The following is a 16,050-nucleotide window of genomic DNA, read 5'->3' as shown; positions in this document are numbered from 1 at the left end:
TCAAATTTAGCGGATTTAATTATTGAAGAATAAGGACCGAGATGGGTGCACACAACTTCATCCAGCAGTGGACAGAGAATGAGTAAGATGGTTATCCTATTACACGCGTTTAACATCAACACAAAGTAATCCTGTTATGTAAGTGAATGAGAGAGAAAGAGTAGTCGTTAGAAAAAATGGAATTTTCTTTTAAAGAGCAAAAATATATAGGTATGTAAGAGTATATTACTTTAATACTTCTCAAAGAGAAGACTGCAAATGTCGTTTAACGGAAGGTTTGAAAAGTAGAAAATACAGGGTTGCAATGAGGATAATATGCAAGCATATTTATTTAACAATGTCAACAGTTACATTTAGGGCCATGCCACGTGAATTCAAAAAGTTTGCAATTAATTAGGTGCACATAAAATCTCTAAATCCATATACTTATAGAAAACATAGTTGTCATCTATTTAATACCATGCTTTACGCACTGTCATCTGATAGGGGTACCTACCCACCCCATTGTTATTATGCTGAGAGACTTAAAAGACTAGATTTACTTAACTAGATTTGTTTTTTTAAAAGTTTACTTCCTCCACATTAAATAAATTATTATTACACGAATTAAAAAAAATGTATATGCCACTACAATATACATAAAAATATTTACCGTTCAAAATTTTCATATCAGGGAGGGATCTACGATTCCACCAAGCGAGCTTTCAACAGCATTTCTATCAGATTTACTTAATACATAACGAGTTGTTTGCGAATATGGTAAAATTGGTTACTTCAGTTAGAACCATTGGATCCATTATTAATGTGCCAAGATATATGATAATGCGGGTGTACGACAAGTGAAAACTAATTTTCCGCGCTCCTCGTTAAAATTAATATATAAACGCCAGGAAGGTGGGTACTCTGTATAGCAGTGGCGAAGGGTGGAGGTAGGCTGTTAAGATCCGCTAAACTTTGTCAGTCATACGTATTTGTTTTTATTGAAATAAGACTGTAATTTATAGATGGTGTTAGTTAGTTTTTAAAATTAAATTAAACCCTGCAAAAACCAAGACAAAACAGTCAAAAATACTCGTCTAGCCATAAAATAAGTATCTAAACTTATCCAATTAAATGATAAATAACTTTAGATATTTTATAGATAGAATAATATTTTTTTAGGTATTATAGTTTGGTTTAGATATGGCTTAATGAATTTAAAAAATGAAGCAACAATATGTGTAATAATATGTTTTCTTAATCAACCAATAATTATGAATGAAAAAGTGTGCACAATTTTTACTGAATATTAAAAACTAACCAGCACCATATGCAAATCGTATTTTTAGCTCAATGAAAACAAAATACATATTACTGAAAAAGTTTAATCCTTTCCACATGCACTATTTATGTCGAATCTTAACAGCCTACCTCCACCCTTCGCCGATGCTGTATAGTGTAAACTTGTAAAGAAAGGTAAAGTGGTAGTATAAGGTTAGTAAAAAATCCTTGATTCAGCACTGGCCGCATCGAACGTGATATAGAAGAAAGTGTACAGCAGATATCATAGGCCGGGCCAAAATTAAAGGGCCAAAGGTTAGAAAAAGGTTGTAACAGATGGCGCTCGGGTTGATAACGTATCATTTGTATTCGGCGAGCACAACTGCAATAAAAATGTTTTACAGATAAACTGTACTTCGGGGAGCGATCAAAATAACGTACGGTTTGCGAGCGTAATAAAGAGGCGGGATGCTTGATTCTTCTGGCGTTGGGTACCTACTCACCTACGGGTAACCCCATGCACGCACAATCTAAGAAGGCAATTCTATTTTGATTGAAATCTCGAAAAAGACCGTTTTCCCCTCTCTCTCTCTCTCACTCCGCGCTATAAAGTTTGGAATATCATAAATGACACATGTGCTTTTTACAGTGTGCTCACTAAACTCGGATTCTACAAACAAATATTAATTTGCACAAAATAGAAAATTTAATATTAAAGTAAATATGCAACTAATGCATCGCTCCCACAAGGGGGGGGCTGACAGGGTTCTAGCCTGGGGGCCCGGTGTGGCGGATCGACCAGTCAAGTGAGATAAACACATCAAAAAATTTAATTTAAAAAAAAAAAAAAAAAAACAAATGTGTCCTGTGGCACTATTTCACTTCTAGCATACCTACTAACATTTAAAAATATGTGCTTGTACGATGCAATTTTTGATTATTGTTTGTCTATATTCGACAACTCCATAATTCAAGTGGGCGTATTAAAAAGTACAAAGAATCGCTATAAAATACCCTGAATTTTACCATGAACACTATTTGGAATACACAACTACTGTAGATCGTCACACTGCATTTAACCTTAGCAATAGGTAGGGGGGGGCGCTGAAGATTTAAGCCTGGAAGCCCGCTTGAACTAATGAATTAGCAATTAATTATTTAGTCTATAATGAATACGCCATATTACCTCGACCGATGGAGAATGTAATGAGATAGATAGTGTCCAAACAATGCCTTATCATCGAAATAAGGAAACAGAAGTAATGAGAAATATGGGATAAACATAAACAGGTGTTAAAAAATAATAATATGTTATTTTCAATAGTTATGTTTGTATGCATTAAACTGTTAAAGTTTGTCATATAATCGCAACGTGCATTCAATATTAAAAGACACTCCACTTTTTTAGTTTTCTATGGCTTAGCCGGCATTAAGTCATAAACAAAATTCAGCTTCAAAATATTGATCTCGTCTAGGTTATTGATTGGCTTTGGTGGATTGGTAGTTCAATCTGAAGTAAAGTCACACTACTCTAATTCGTCCATAATCTTGAATTCTTTCCATTAAGTATTTAAAATTTTATGTAATGTCAAATAATATAAAGGAACGTTCATATTATTATTTCTGTGGCAGCAAGATTGCCCCATCATGCATTTTCTTAATGGTACGCGCAAGATATGTTCGCGTTGATGAAGGCGGAAACCACGTAAAAGATTAAAGACTATTGACATTTCGGTGCAAGTCTGTTCACTGGAAGCCACGCGGGAACAGCGGCAATTTTTATAGACGAGTCAGGCAAAATTTATGAATTCAAGAATACTAACCTAACCTAACCTAACAAATTATCCAGCAAGAACTGAAATTTCTTTGAGTAAGATGGGTTATATTATACAATGGAATTGTTTTTAAAAAAATGGAAGGTTTCGAAATGTAGTTTGAATTCGCGGACACGGTGTACAAAGGTTAAAAAAACACTAGCGACACAATGATAATTTTATATCTTGTATTTCATGCTTGTTCCGTTCAATGGTATGTAAATATTTTACAGCTTCGGACAAACCGATTAGTTTCCATCTTGTCTTGTTAATGAAATAACAGCACGTCGAATAGACAGAACAAGAAAATAAAACGTCCAACATACGGTGCGCTATGCTCAAGTTATAGGCCATGGGTTCGATGCCTTGAGGAGTAATAATACTGGGGAGTACTTACCATGAAGCAGTCAGGTCCCTGCAGACACATGGACTCCCCGCTGGGTCCGTCGTTTGAGAACTGAAACACCAGGAGATCAGAGCTTTATAGGGGAAAACATTCACTTAAGTGCTAGGTTAAATATAATAGTTGCGTAATGGTACATGCAGGGATTGTTTTGATTTTGTATAGGTATAGGTTGCATTGCATGCATCAACAAGATATAAATATAATAATATGTCAATACAGATAATAGATACGATATACAAGGTGACTTTGATACCATGGCATCGATGTTTAATCTCATACGGTAAAATAACGTACGTAACAGTTATATGGTTTAATTATACGAGTACCATCACTGATAGCAATATAATTGTAGGTAGAGTATGAAATATAAGCACGTAATATTATATTGAAAGTTACGTCACCGTAAAAACTAAAGAAAGACTTTAGAAAGCCGAATATGCATGCCAGCCTTGTTTATTAATATTAATAATAGAAGACTCATAGTACATACCTAATATGCATTGTAATTGATTTTAGTTTTATATTTTTACATTTGAATCGTCTTTTTGCGACTTGGATTAGTGCCTGGGTGTTTTATAAAATAATATACTTAATTAATTAAAATAAAATACGTCATTTACATGTTATCTCACATTATTTAATAAACGTCCAGATAGATTTCGTCAGCTTCATTCGGACATTGTCAACTTATACAAATTTCAGAATTATACAGCTATTTGTACAAACAAAGTCATCAAAAGACACAAACAAAAAGCAAATACAAAAATCTAACAACTTTGATATTTAAAAATATTTATTTTAGTTAAATTTACCTAGGTTTTTAGAAACATTTATGTAATTTTTGATAGATATTTCAAAATGCGAGTAATGTATTTTAAAATACAAAATTATCACCACTTCAGATTATTCAAAGCATACGTGAATAATTCTTTACTGACTTAGGAGTCCTTTCGCTAAGTTGGTTTAGGTTTAGTCAGTGACCATCTGGAGATGGGAGTTGCTATAAGAATATGACATGTAATAATTATTATTAATTAAGTGAAATTGTTGGAAAACTTTAATGTATAAAAATATAGCTGTGTGAAATGTTAGTCAATATCGACCGTGTTTAGGAAAAAGGACGTAACCCTCACTGAACAAATTTTTCAGGAGAGGCAAAAAACGTCTTTTGAGAGTTTTTAGTATAATATTTTTTTTAAATATACACAGACATTGGGTGCATGATGATTGATGATTTGTGTAATATATTTTCGATCTAATAATAATTAAAGAAGTTATTACAGAAAAATCAATATAATTGCGGATAAATGCTTTTTTACATTAATTAAAAATTAATTAATCTCAATTAAAACCTGAATTTAGATAATAATTCGGCATTTGCGGCTTACTTCCTTTTTATAGAACGTGTATTTAGTTGTATACATTGTTAATATCCAATAAAAGCACTTTTCAAAAAATCGAGGGTTATGCGCTTTTTCCTAAACACATATCATCACTGCATATCTTTCACCATAATATTGATTTTACACAAAAAAGCTCCCGAAGAGCTTTGATAGTATTAAAGTAATAATACATAACACTCAACATTGGGAGCGTGATAGCATTAGACTCGCTCGAAATCAGAACTAACTTTACGAGTCCTTTGTACAGAACTAACCTTATTTTACGTGATTTATGACTGAGTTATATAAGTTGCCCTATAAAGGCAATAAATTAAATAGGGTTTAATAAAGCAGGAACAAGTTCAGTGCCTCGGGCTGCCTGTCAACGGGCATACACTCTTATATTCATTATTACGAGGGAAAAAAAGTAGGTACGACTGTTAAATATTATCGTATCAGGGTAACATACTACTACAAAGTGTATTTTGTGAGTACAAATAAATTCATTTCCCGCGGCGAGGGCATTATACATTTAATGTCCTGCTGACACAATATGATTCCTTGATAATTACAGGTAACACAGCACAAACAAAGTATTCTCCCCGCAAGCCTACGAAGACATGTTGATTAGTATTAAAGGTAATAATGGGTAGCTACATTCGTAACTTTGGAATTTAATGGGCCATGTAATGGGCTGGTAATGATTATATAATATCAAATAAACATGCTTGATAGTAATTAGCGGTAATTTAAAAATACTGTGCAATAAAAACTGATTAACTAGATATAATAACAACCACCGGGAAGTTATTTGGTACCCACATTTAATCGATCATTAAAATAATATTTCTACGAAGTTTTCTTTGCGAGAAAAATACAAAATAACTCTAAAAGAAATACCTAACACTATTCTATATCAATTATTTTATTTTAACTGATTCGCTAACTCAGAAAAAAAACTTTACTTGAAGTTAAAAATGGTATCAGTATGGATGAATACATATTGGAAGATATTACATTCTTAAATAATAGGTAAGTACATATTTCATTGAATCGAGTACAAACTATTATAAAGTGCAAGGACGTGAAAATGTATATTCTCAACTCAAGAGTCCAGCGATATTTTTTGACCATGTCCGATCCTAATAGGATCATATGGGCCTCCACAGAGTAGAGGTTTGTATTAACAGATTTTGTTTTTTACGAGAAATGGATGTCAGCCACTTGCTCAACCTATTAGGTCCATACTCTGACTCACACACAAATTGAAAAACAATATGTGTACTTGCCAGACCCAGGATTCGAACCTGAAACCCACGCCGTGATAGTCGAACGCTTAACCGTGCGGCCACCGTGGGTGATAATTTTAAAATGTCACCATACATACGAGCGAAATACGTATTATATCAAAACAATTCGAATACATACTTTCACCTGGTGATAGTAGGTGCACATTTTATTATAATAAAAAAAAATATAGTAGGTAGTCATTTCTTGATGACATTTTAAACACCGCAGATTCGGTAGTTTAATTAGTCAAGAGCACTGGCTCACCAAGCGAAGGGTGTCTATTCTAATCCCAATCGATTCGATTTTTATGGGTTTATTTTTAATACGATTATGACAAGGTTCTTGGATAATTTCAAATCAATAGCATTATTAATAACACACTTAGCTTTTTGAATAAGGCGTTCCATGGGGATATAAAAATTTAAGCTCCGAACCGCCCTTATAAAATAAATTATCAATACATTTAAGCCTGATAGGTATTGTAAAAGTTTGAAAATGGGACGAAAAAAGTCATTGTCATTATAATAATATATAAATCTAATGATTGAATAAATTATGTATATTTCAAATGCTATTTAATACAAAGTCGATTTGAATTTAAACAGACGTGTTTTCAATAGAGAAGATTGAAAAGCTGTTAAATAAAAAATACCAATCATAAATTGCCTCAGGCTAAAATCAAATGCTATCTAATAATGTTAAGTTGAAGTTTTACTACATTGCCCATTCAGAATAAGGGTTTATTTATGTATATTCGATCGTCATTTTGAGGGTAGGGGTTGATCGCCCTTTATTATCATTAAATTAACTTTCCAAGTGGTATCTGTTTCGTAAACATTGCATGTGTTTTGATTATTAATTTGCAATATTTTGATATGGTATTTCAATAATAAGACGATAATATATTAAATTTGGAGAAATACATTCACACATGAATATGTTACCAGTGTAATTAGAGTCCAAAAAAGGAACACTTTTGAGATACCACAATGTATTTTCAAGTGTAAGAATTTCTACTATTAAACATATAAATTGGCTCTGAGTTTGAATTTTTAAATTGACATTGAACTCATTTTTGTCTAAAATCGTACTATAATAGACATATTGTTTTTGAGGTATAGATATAATACGAAAAGTCGAAATATTGGAAGTGCATATATTATAAAATAAAACACCATTAGCGCGGAAGTTTGTTTATCGACATTACGAGCAGAAATAAAAATACTTAATCCAGTTGACCGGAGATAATATTATTATGACAGAAAGTACATTAACATTCAAAAGCTCCTAATTTGTACGGATGATCGCAGAAACTGATATAAATGACGAAATAATTACCTGTTACCCAAAGGTATCATAATAATAAATTGCCAGTGCCCGTTTACGCAATTTGCGATTGGTCAGATAGTAGAAACACAGCCAGGATTAATAGTATATCGATAATTGAAACGCTCCGTTTCGTTGAAATATTTTAGCGAACATTATAGAGTTACAAAGCGATTGCTATTAGTCTGCGCTAGGCGATAAGCTCCATACAAAATAATTGCCCCAAATCTACGTCGACTAGATTGATCAAGTTTAAAATACTCACTTAGAGCAGAGACCCAACTAAAAGCAATCAATGAATAATTTAAAACAGTCGCCGGCTGTTCAGGGTTCAGAAACGTCAACGGTAATTGGCTGTTTTTCCAACTTCTAATTTCCGCCAACGGAGTTTATTTCCCATGTAGATTTAAGATTGGCAATGGCAGAAACTGAGTTTTAATTAGATGACATTTCGCTACGAAGCGGCGCGCGAAGTCAGAGCGGAATCCAATCACGACGAGCATTATCATCGGCGCCGATGACGTCTCATGTCGCCCTGATACCTCAACTACAGGTAAACAAACGAAATTGAGACATCCGACTTACAATATTCTGGTAGAATCAAACTCGTGGATAGTTTACCTCTACGACGCCACTAACATCAAGTTAAATTATTGGAAAATGTCGATTGTAGGCTGATCTACGATATATATCTAACAACAGAATATCATAGTATCACATTATTATATTTTCATTCTTTTTTTATAACTATTCTAAAACCAACAGATTGGTTTTTACGTTCACTGCGCTATATGCAGTGTACACGAAAGTAGCAATATATATATTATATCGTCACCTTACTATTGAAACCTCGTAAGTCTGTGTGAGAAGAATGTTGAGGGGAAGGAAAAAATCGTAGTAAAATAATATTTTAAACACTTCTCTTATCGACGAATCTGCTAATACTGGTTGTGAAATACGAGGTTTTACTTCCATGTTTGGATGGACAGCATACTAGTCTAGAGAACCGTCGTTTTGATATGATTTAAAATGTTTTTTTGTTTAAATTTTGTCGAACTAAATTCATTTTTCCATAATATCGGACTTATGAGGTCTTAATAGTAAGGTGACGATATATCATTTTAAACACTACAATAGGCCATGATGCATGCATGCAACTCGGGGCGTTAAGACGTTTGCAGCCATACCTATAATGGTGAGTAGTGGAGGAGATTTTATTAAAAGTATAACTTAATATTTTCTGATGGACCATCTCGGCTAGAAAATAACTAATATGCGGTATCGTACGTTTTGACAAGTGTAATGGAGCTAACATCAATAATTGATCTATTTTGATTGGACTTTTACAAAAACTGGTGATTTAGACACTAACTAGCGTATTACCGAATCAATTGGAATTTCGAGGTTGAACTACAATTATAACGGAGAGAGAGCATAAAGGTAACGATTTCAATGCTACGGTTACAGGAAGTAGTTATTATCCAGCTTCTGGCAAAATGAAAATGCTAACAACCTTCTTTTTTGTGTGCCATATCTGTAATCGGATGTTTGCGTGGATTTTAGCTATCTGATACTATGCATGCGATTATACAAAACCATTTCGAAAGCTTAAGTTTTCTATGCGTTGTTTATGTGAGTATCCACGCCTATACTCCGCATAGTCTATCTATATACCACCTAGAGTCCCAGGGTTATGGTCGTAGCTACATACATAGCCCCAGCGGGGTACTAATTATTGGTTTATACAAAAACGATTGCCGTCACAAAACCACTAACAATATAAGAGAAGAATAAGAATCAGAAAATTTTGATTCATAACTTTACTACAAACGATTAGTAAAGAAAAATCAGACTGTATTAATTAATATTCAGAGCGCTCATCTCGACATCTCACGCTATCTCAAAGTGACTAATTTAATTTTCGAACAACATCACAGTTAAACAAATAATACGATTTTGAAATTATTATAAGCTTCGGACGCGCCCCCGCAAACTAGTTGCAGAAACAACAAACTAAGCGTCGGTACTTCAACATTCAGTCTGCGAAATGAATTATGTTTAATTGTTCGCCTCGGAGCGCTACGTGAGTATTCAAGACAACTTATACAGTAAACATGAAGTTCCACTTCCATTGCTACTGTGAACATTTTCAATACAAACTAGTAGTACGGGCCTCGTGGGACTTAGGCCACAATAAAAGGCCGAAAGTTTACGTGGAAAGTCCTCAAGACGTATGGGAGCTTAATTTAGTTTCCAAGTCAGTTAAAGGTGTGGAATTTATAATGAAATCTATTTATAAGTCACTATTGTGGGAAAGTTTGTAACTACATATATTATATTTGCGAAAATTATTTCATAGTTTAGGTTTAGAGGTTTAAAGGTGTACCTATAACTTAAAAATTAAATAACTTGGTTGACTGAAAATTGACAGAAAACAGACATTCATGCAGACTATACATTATTATTTTTTCCACCCTTTTCTTTGTTTCGGTGCATTATTCGGGAATAATTAATAAATACAACAATTATTGGAGCACCTAACTCATTCGATTGGCAACAACATTACCTCTAAAGCAAGGGTTCCCAATTACGATTGTGAATTTTGAAAATAATAATGTTTTGTTAAATAAAAGTTTTGTTGATAAAAAACTGCAAGAAGATTTTTTTACTCATCTATGTTTGCTATGAAAAATACGAAAATAAGAAAAATATTTTGTTAACTGTCAATTCATGGTGGAACTGCATTGTATTGTTATTTTAATTTAATAAAACGCATTTTTTTGTAGTACTTATTCCACTTTTAATCAAAAAATTAGGACCGGTTTCGTCCGCCTCAGAGGGACATTTTCAACTCAAGAGTTTCAACAACTTGAGTTTAAAATGTCCCTCTGAGGCGGACGAAACTGGTCCTAATTTATTGATTAAAAGTGGAATAAGTACTACAAAAAATTGCATTTTATTAAATTAAAACAACAATATTAAACGATATTTCGCAAAATTTATATTTTTAACTTTGAAGAAATTAAAAAAGCAATAACAACAATTATGCATATAAGATTCTTATTAGAAGTCGATCGCTATGACAATTAAGATAAAAAGTATCTCCAAATCTCAAAAAGGTTACGCTTGTACTATTCAGCAAAGGTGATAAGCCTAAGCACTGCCGATCTATATCTCCATGCAGTCTACACTGTCTACGGAGTCAATAGAATCTTCAAACAGTAGACGCTATTTTATAAGCCATAAACAAAATAAAAATAAAATCATAAAGACAAGAAGACAGAGGAGGCAATGGCTCACCATAAAATACACAAACAAAGATTCTTATTAAGTAGTATCTACCTATAATAATATTGTTAAGTTTTCTTATAAATTTGTTCAAAATTTGTGAAAACAATATCTAAAATCTTAATATACATTCAAATTACGCTGCCATCGTTTTGAATAAGTAACACTTGTTTCTAAAGTCTTGTAATCTTAAAAATAAGCCACTTTGGGAAGAGTTCCCTGCGATGACGTAATCAACTATATCGCTTCCTTGATGTAAACAAAGGCCGAAGTTCGCGCGGGAAGATGACCAGATGTTGCAGCGAGGGTGGATTTCGGACAAGGAATACACGGTTGTCCTTATATTTTTGACACCCCTAGATTCTTTCCATGAGTGTCGTTACCACAGAGAAAGATACAATGGTAGACTGAAAATGAGGCATTTCATCCAATCGGAATCAACATAACTAATACGTTTATTAAAGCATTTAGTATCTACCCTTAGATCATCACAATATTATGATTGCATTCCTCCAGGGTTTACACATTTATCGAACAACGTATCTGACCCATTGCTATTTAATCAGCTTGGCAACGTATCCTCTAAAATGTCGTATAATTGACCAAGATATTACAATTTAATTGTGTACCTACACAGTGACGCTTTGAATTGCATCAATATACTATTATTTTATTCGTACTCAAAAATCTGTATATCTATCCAACCAATCAAAATTGTTGATTTAATGCGAAATATTTATCATCGAAACAAAAACTAAACTCAATTTTAATACTTAAATATAATTTGGCATATTTTCATTATTTTCTACACTGCTTATTATGCAGGTGTATCGCAATTAGAAAATCGTTAAGAATTCTTGATGTTCTTTCTAACCTACTAATAGTATTAATTTCAATGTTATAATAAGAATTCTCAGATTAATTCACTGACATTTGTTTACTGAACGAAATAAAATTTTTATTTAATACATAATAGATTTTTATTGGGAAAGTATAATTATTGCTCTTCCAATGATAAAAATGGTCTCGGAGATAAGTATTATTGACCCGTGTGCTTGTGCCCTCTCTGGATACTAAAATCGCAATAAAAACCGTTTGGATGTAAATTTTATTACAGTTTATTGATTAAAACTATAAAATCGCTTTAAATACCGCGAAGTTTTAAGCTGAGCACGATTTTTATTAAAAACACGTTAAACGGTTTGGCCATAATATAAAAAAACGGAGGGGAGAGTGAGCTAATTGCGCGTAAGGGCAATTTTATTGTATTATACATTTCGTGGAAAATTATTAAACCATTAAAGTTCTCTTTTCTTAACTGTCTTTTATGTTGCTAGGTAATATATTTTTAATTAAATTCATCACAATGAGTGCGACAGGCAGTTAAAGATCTTGGGTTGTTAAACAGGTACATAATACACAGGTGGACTTTTTTTCCCCGACCATGTCCGATCCTAATAGGATCATATGGGCCTCCACAGGGTAGAGGTTTGTATTAACAGATTTTGTTTTTTATGAAAAATGGATGTCAGTCAACCTATTAGGTCCATACCCTGACTTACACACAAATTGAAAAACAATATGTGTACTTGCCAGACACAGGATTCGAACCTGAGACCCACGGCGTGATAGTCTAACGCTTAAGCCGCGCGGCCACCGTGAGTGTGGATTTACTGTAATTAAATACGGTACCTATTATAAATAACTCTTTTTCTGTATACCTTATGGGCTATGGGTTATTTATAGAATAATACATTCTTATAATCCGGTACAGATTTTTTCTTGTGTGTCCAGTACAATTTTTTTCTTGTTTGTCCAAGATTTGTATTGGACGATTGAAGATTTTAAACTAACTTCCCGACGAGCTAGACATTTGAAACTTTTATAATATATCAGAACATGACGACAGTGCATTCTTTTAATACTTTTAGCCATCTTCAAGCAGAATTGAATTAATTCTCAGTTAATTCTGTTTTGCATGTTTCGGAAGAAATTCGTTAAAAGTATAACACTATTATTGGTTGCTAAGTTGGTTACTATGGAAATCAATATGAAATGTCAAAATGACATTTCAGGATACTATTTATTCAGTATTTCTATCAACTACAAAACAAGTATTTATTAATACATAGAATTGTCAAGTTTATATGATTCAACAATTTAAAAACGTGGTATATAAAAAGTTCTTTTTATCTTGTAATTATTTGACTGCAAGATGAAAAATATTGAATATAAAACCGATTTATTTTATATTAACTAAATACCTACTTCATATACGATATTTGGACATGTATGCTTAATTAAAATTGAAAAAGAACAACGTGTATGAGGTACTTATTCCACATAATAATCACGACCGGTTTCACCCACTTCAATAGGCCACAAATACACAATTACAGCGATTTATAATTTTACCACATTTTAAAATAAAAGTTATGTACTGAATGGGTGGGTAGGTATATGAACATTTTAGTTTAAATTAACTGTACGTATATAATATAGCTGTAAGAACATGTATTTTGTATCACTTGAGAGTGTTCTATTAAAACGGACGAAATAGGTACTGATAATTATTAAATTATGTGGAATAAATACTAAATATTGTACTGTATTAGAGACAATATGGCGGCTCTCTTGGTGCAGTGCGTATGGCGCTGGCCTTCCATCCGGAAGCTCGGGGTTCGAACCGGTAAGCACACAATATAGTTATGTGATTTTCTCAAAGCCTGGATGTTTGTGATCGTTCAAAATTACTAACAACCTCCTTGTACAAAAAGCAAGGACATGGTTAAAAAAAATTAGAGTCAATACAATTGCTTTTTCACTACAAATTGACAGCTAAAACCATTAATGTGACATGTATGGTTTTGGCGAAATGTATGATTTTATGTTATCAAATCTGAATGATGATTCTTTTGAATTCACGATTTAACGTATCATTAATCAGCTATTAGATTATATGCATAGGATTGATAAAGGTCCATCAATACATCTACCAGGCGAACAGAAAATGCTGTGGCGCCTACAAATTTATCGCTCTGCCATATCGATTAATCATTGAAAATTATTTGGCTTGCCCCAATCACGGGCACTGTCATTTCGAATCGATATAATTGCCGGTCGTAAAATTCCAATTACGAAAAATATCATTCGCATATCAATCAATGTCTGTCATACAGAGCCCGATCAAATGCTCGGATGGTAGTTATTTTATTACCGATGCACATGTATGGTGCCCTGATACATTGAAGTTATAATCAAACTATGCAGTTTATTGTAATATATTCACGTAGTAGTACGATCAATATAATATTATACATTCGGTAGATATATTAAAACATTACAGTGTATTAGAATAGAATATTAAAACAAAACACTTCCTATTTCACAGTCCCAACTTGAGCAAAAATGGCGAAAAAACTACACTGATAATAGTGGCTAAAATATTGTAAATATTCTTATTCTTCTTCTTCCACGGCGCTACATCCCGGGGTGGGATTCGGCCTCCTCCACAACCGCTCTCCACTCACTCCGGTCTCTCGCCACACTTCTCCAGTTACAGGATCTTCCTATATGAAGCCAGTCCACTTCTACGGCGTCAGCCCATCTCCTTCTTGGACGGCCTCTGGGTCTCTTCCGTTGGGGTAGCCACTTCGTCATGATCCTTGTGCGCTCTAACTTCAGGCATCAGTAAATATTCTGCATTGTAATTTTATTCCACATCAACATTTAAATATTCCAACTAGGGCAAAAGTATCAAATGATTCTATATTAACAAAAAAGTATCGTATATACTATATATACGTAAAAGTATACTTTTTTGACAGTTCTATCAGTTCGTTCCCTATGTGAGGCGCTCGCTACCCCAAGATAATTGAAATACTTCGTTAATTTTCAAAGAATATGCGATTTAATTAAAAAGAACTACTCACGTGCAATGTAACAATGCAACAGGGCATTAAAAATGTCCAAATATTATTGTACGAAAGAACCATCAATAATAATAAATAACATTAAACGCGCGTCAAAGAACAATAGTGACAGGGAAAAGGATTGAGTTTTGTATTATTATGCGCGATCGATTTTTTATTCAAATGCTAAATGTATTGACACGGAATTATTGTTGAGAGTTTTTCGAAACACGTTACAGTAATGGCTTTTTAAAGCTGATTGCGTATTTATTTTATCATTTCGACTGTATAAACGGTGCGTTAAATCAATGGGCATCGTATTTTTTTAACCATTAGATATCGTACGTGGAATACTAACGTTTGTAGGTACTATTTGGTATCGCTGGTTTATACTTAATTAATATTCAGTTATGTATGTACATGAGTTTTAATATTAAATGCGAACTATCACGTACATATACGTAAATGCTGATGCATACGGTGTATAATTAACAGTATTATTTACTACTTTTTTGTGAATATGTAGGTACTCATTTGGATAATGATAATGTCTGTCAGTGGTTTGTATGAAGTTTAACAAGTTGAACACATTAAACCTTGCACAAAATCAACTAACACACCTACACGTTGCATGTATTAATATACGATGCCAGTGAAATTCAAATTGAGAAGACTAATTTGGATATTCAAATGGGTTTCAAGTAAGTATGTTAAAACACAATTACGTGCATATTGAAATGGTAACTAATAATATGATAAATGTCACTCAATTTGAAAATGATTACTCGAACGTATTATGGATATCGATGATGTATTTCGATCTTGTTATGACTTATTAGCCCAATTGAACCTAACTAAACGAAAGCCTAACTTTAAGTTAACAATACACAATATAAAAAATGATGTGTTCAAATAACCCTTTTCAATATGAAAACTCTACAAATATAGATGTTAATAATGTGATGGTATAATATATTATTTGCATATTCAAGAAGCCCTTTCAATACAGACCGTTCTATGTAGGTAGGTACCAATAGATTTTTCATTGTGAACATACATATAATAAATTACCAGATGAAAAGAACTTTTTATATACCACGTTTTTTAATTTTCTGTTGAATCATATAAACTTGACAATTCTATGTATTAATAATTTAGGACAAATAAGGCAATTGTCAACAAATCATTTTTTTGCTATTTTGCAACAAACAAATATAGAATACTGAAATGTCATTTTGATTTCCATAGTAACGCACGTATATATTAATAATTTAGTTGCTAGGACCGACCCCTCAGCAACCAATAATAGTGGATTGGATTACGGATTTCTTCCGAAATAACTTTTCATACAGAACAGAATTAACTGAAAATGA

At 32.8% G+C, this 16,050-nt stretch overlaps 1 protein-coding gene across 3 annotated transcripts in view; it reads right to left on the bottom strand.

Annotated features, from left to right (window-relative positions):
• Positions 1 to 16,050, bottom strand: part of LOC147070983 (uncharacterized) — a 944,473-nt gene that overhangs the window by 310,809 nt on the left and 617,614 nt on the right. For all 3 annotated transcript variants that reach the window (XM_085949029.1, XM_085949030.1, XM_085949031.1), the window contains one exon: positions 3,472 to 3,531. In XM_085949029.1, the coding sequence (XP_085805155.1) occupies positions 3,472 to 3,531 (60 nt within the window). The remainder of the gene's footprint in view (positions 1 to 3,471; positions 3,532 to 16,050) is intronic.

This window comes from Rhyacophila brunnea, unplaced genomic scaffold (assembly GCF_057557595.1).
Source record: "Rhyacophila brunnea isolate RB1 unplaced genomic scaffold, BYU_Rbru_1.0 scaffold_21, whole genome shotgun sequence".
Lineage (NCBI taxonomy): Eukaryota > Metazoa > Arthropoda > Insecta > Trichoptera > Rhyacophilidae > Rhyacophila > Rhyacophila brunnea.
This window is presented reverse-complemented; position numbering and strand designations above follow the sequence as displayed.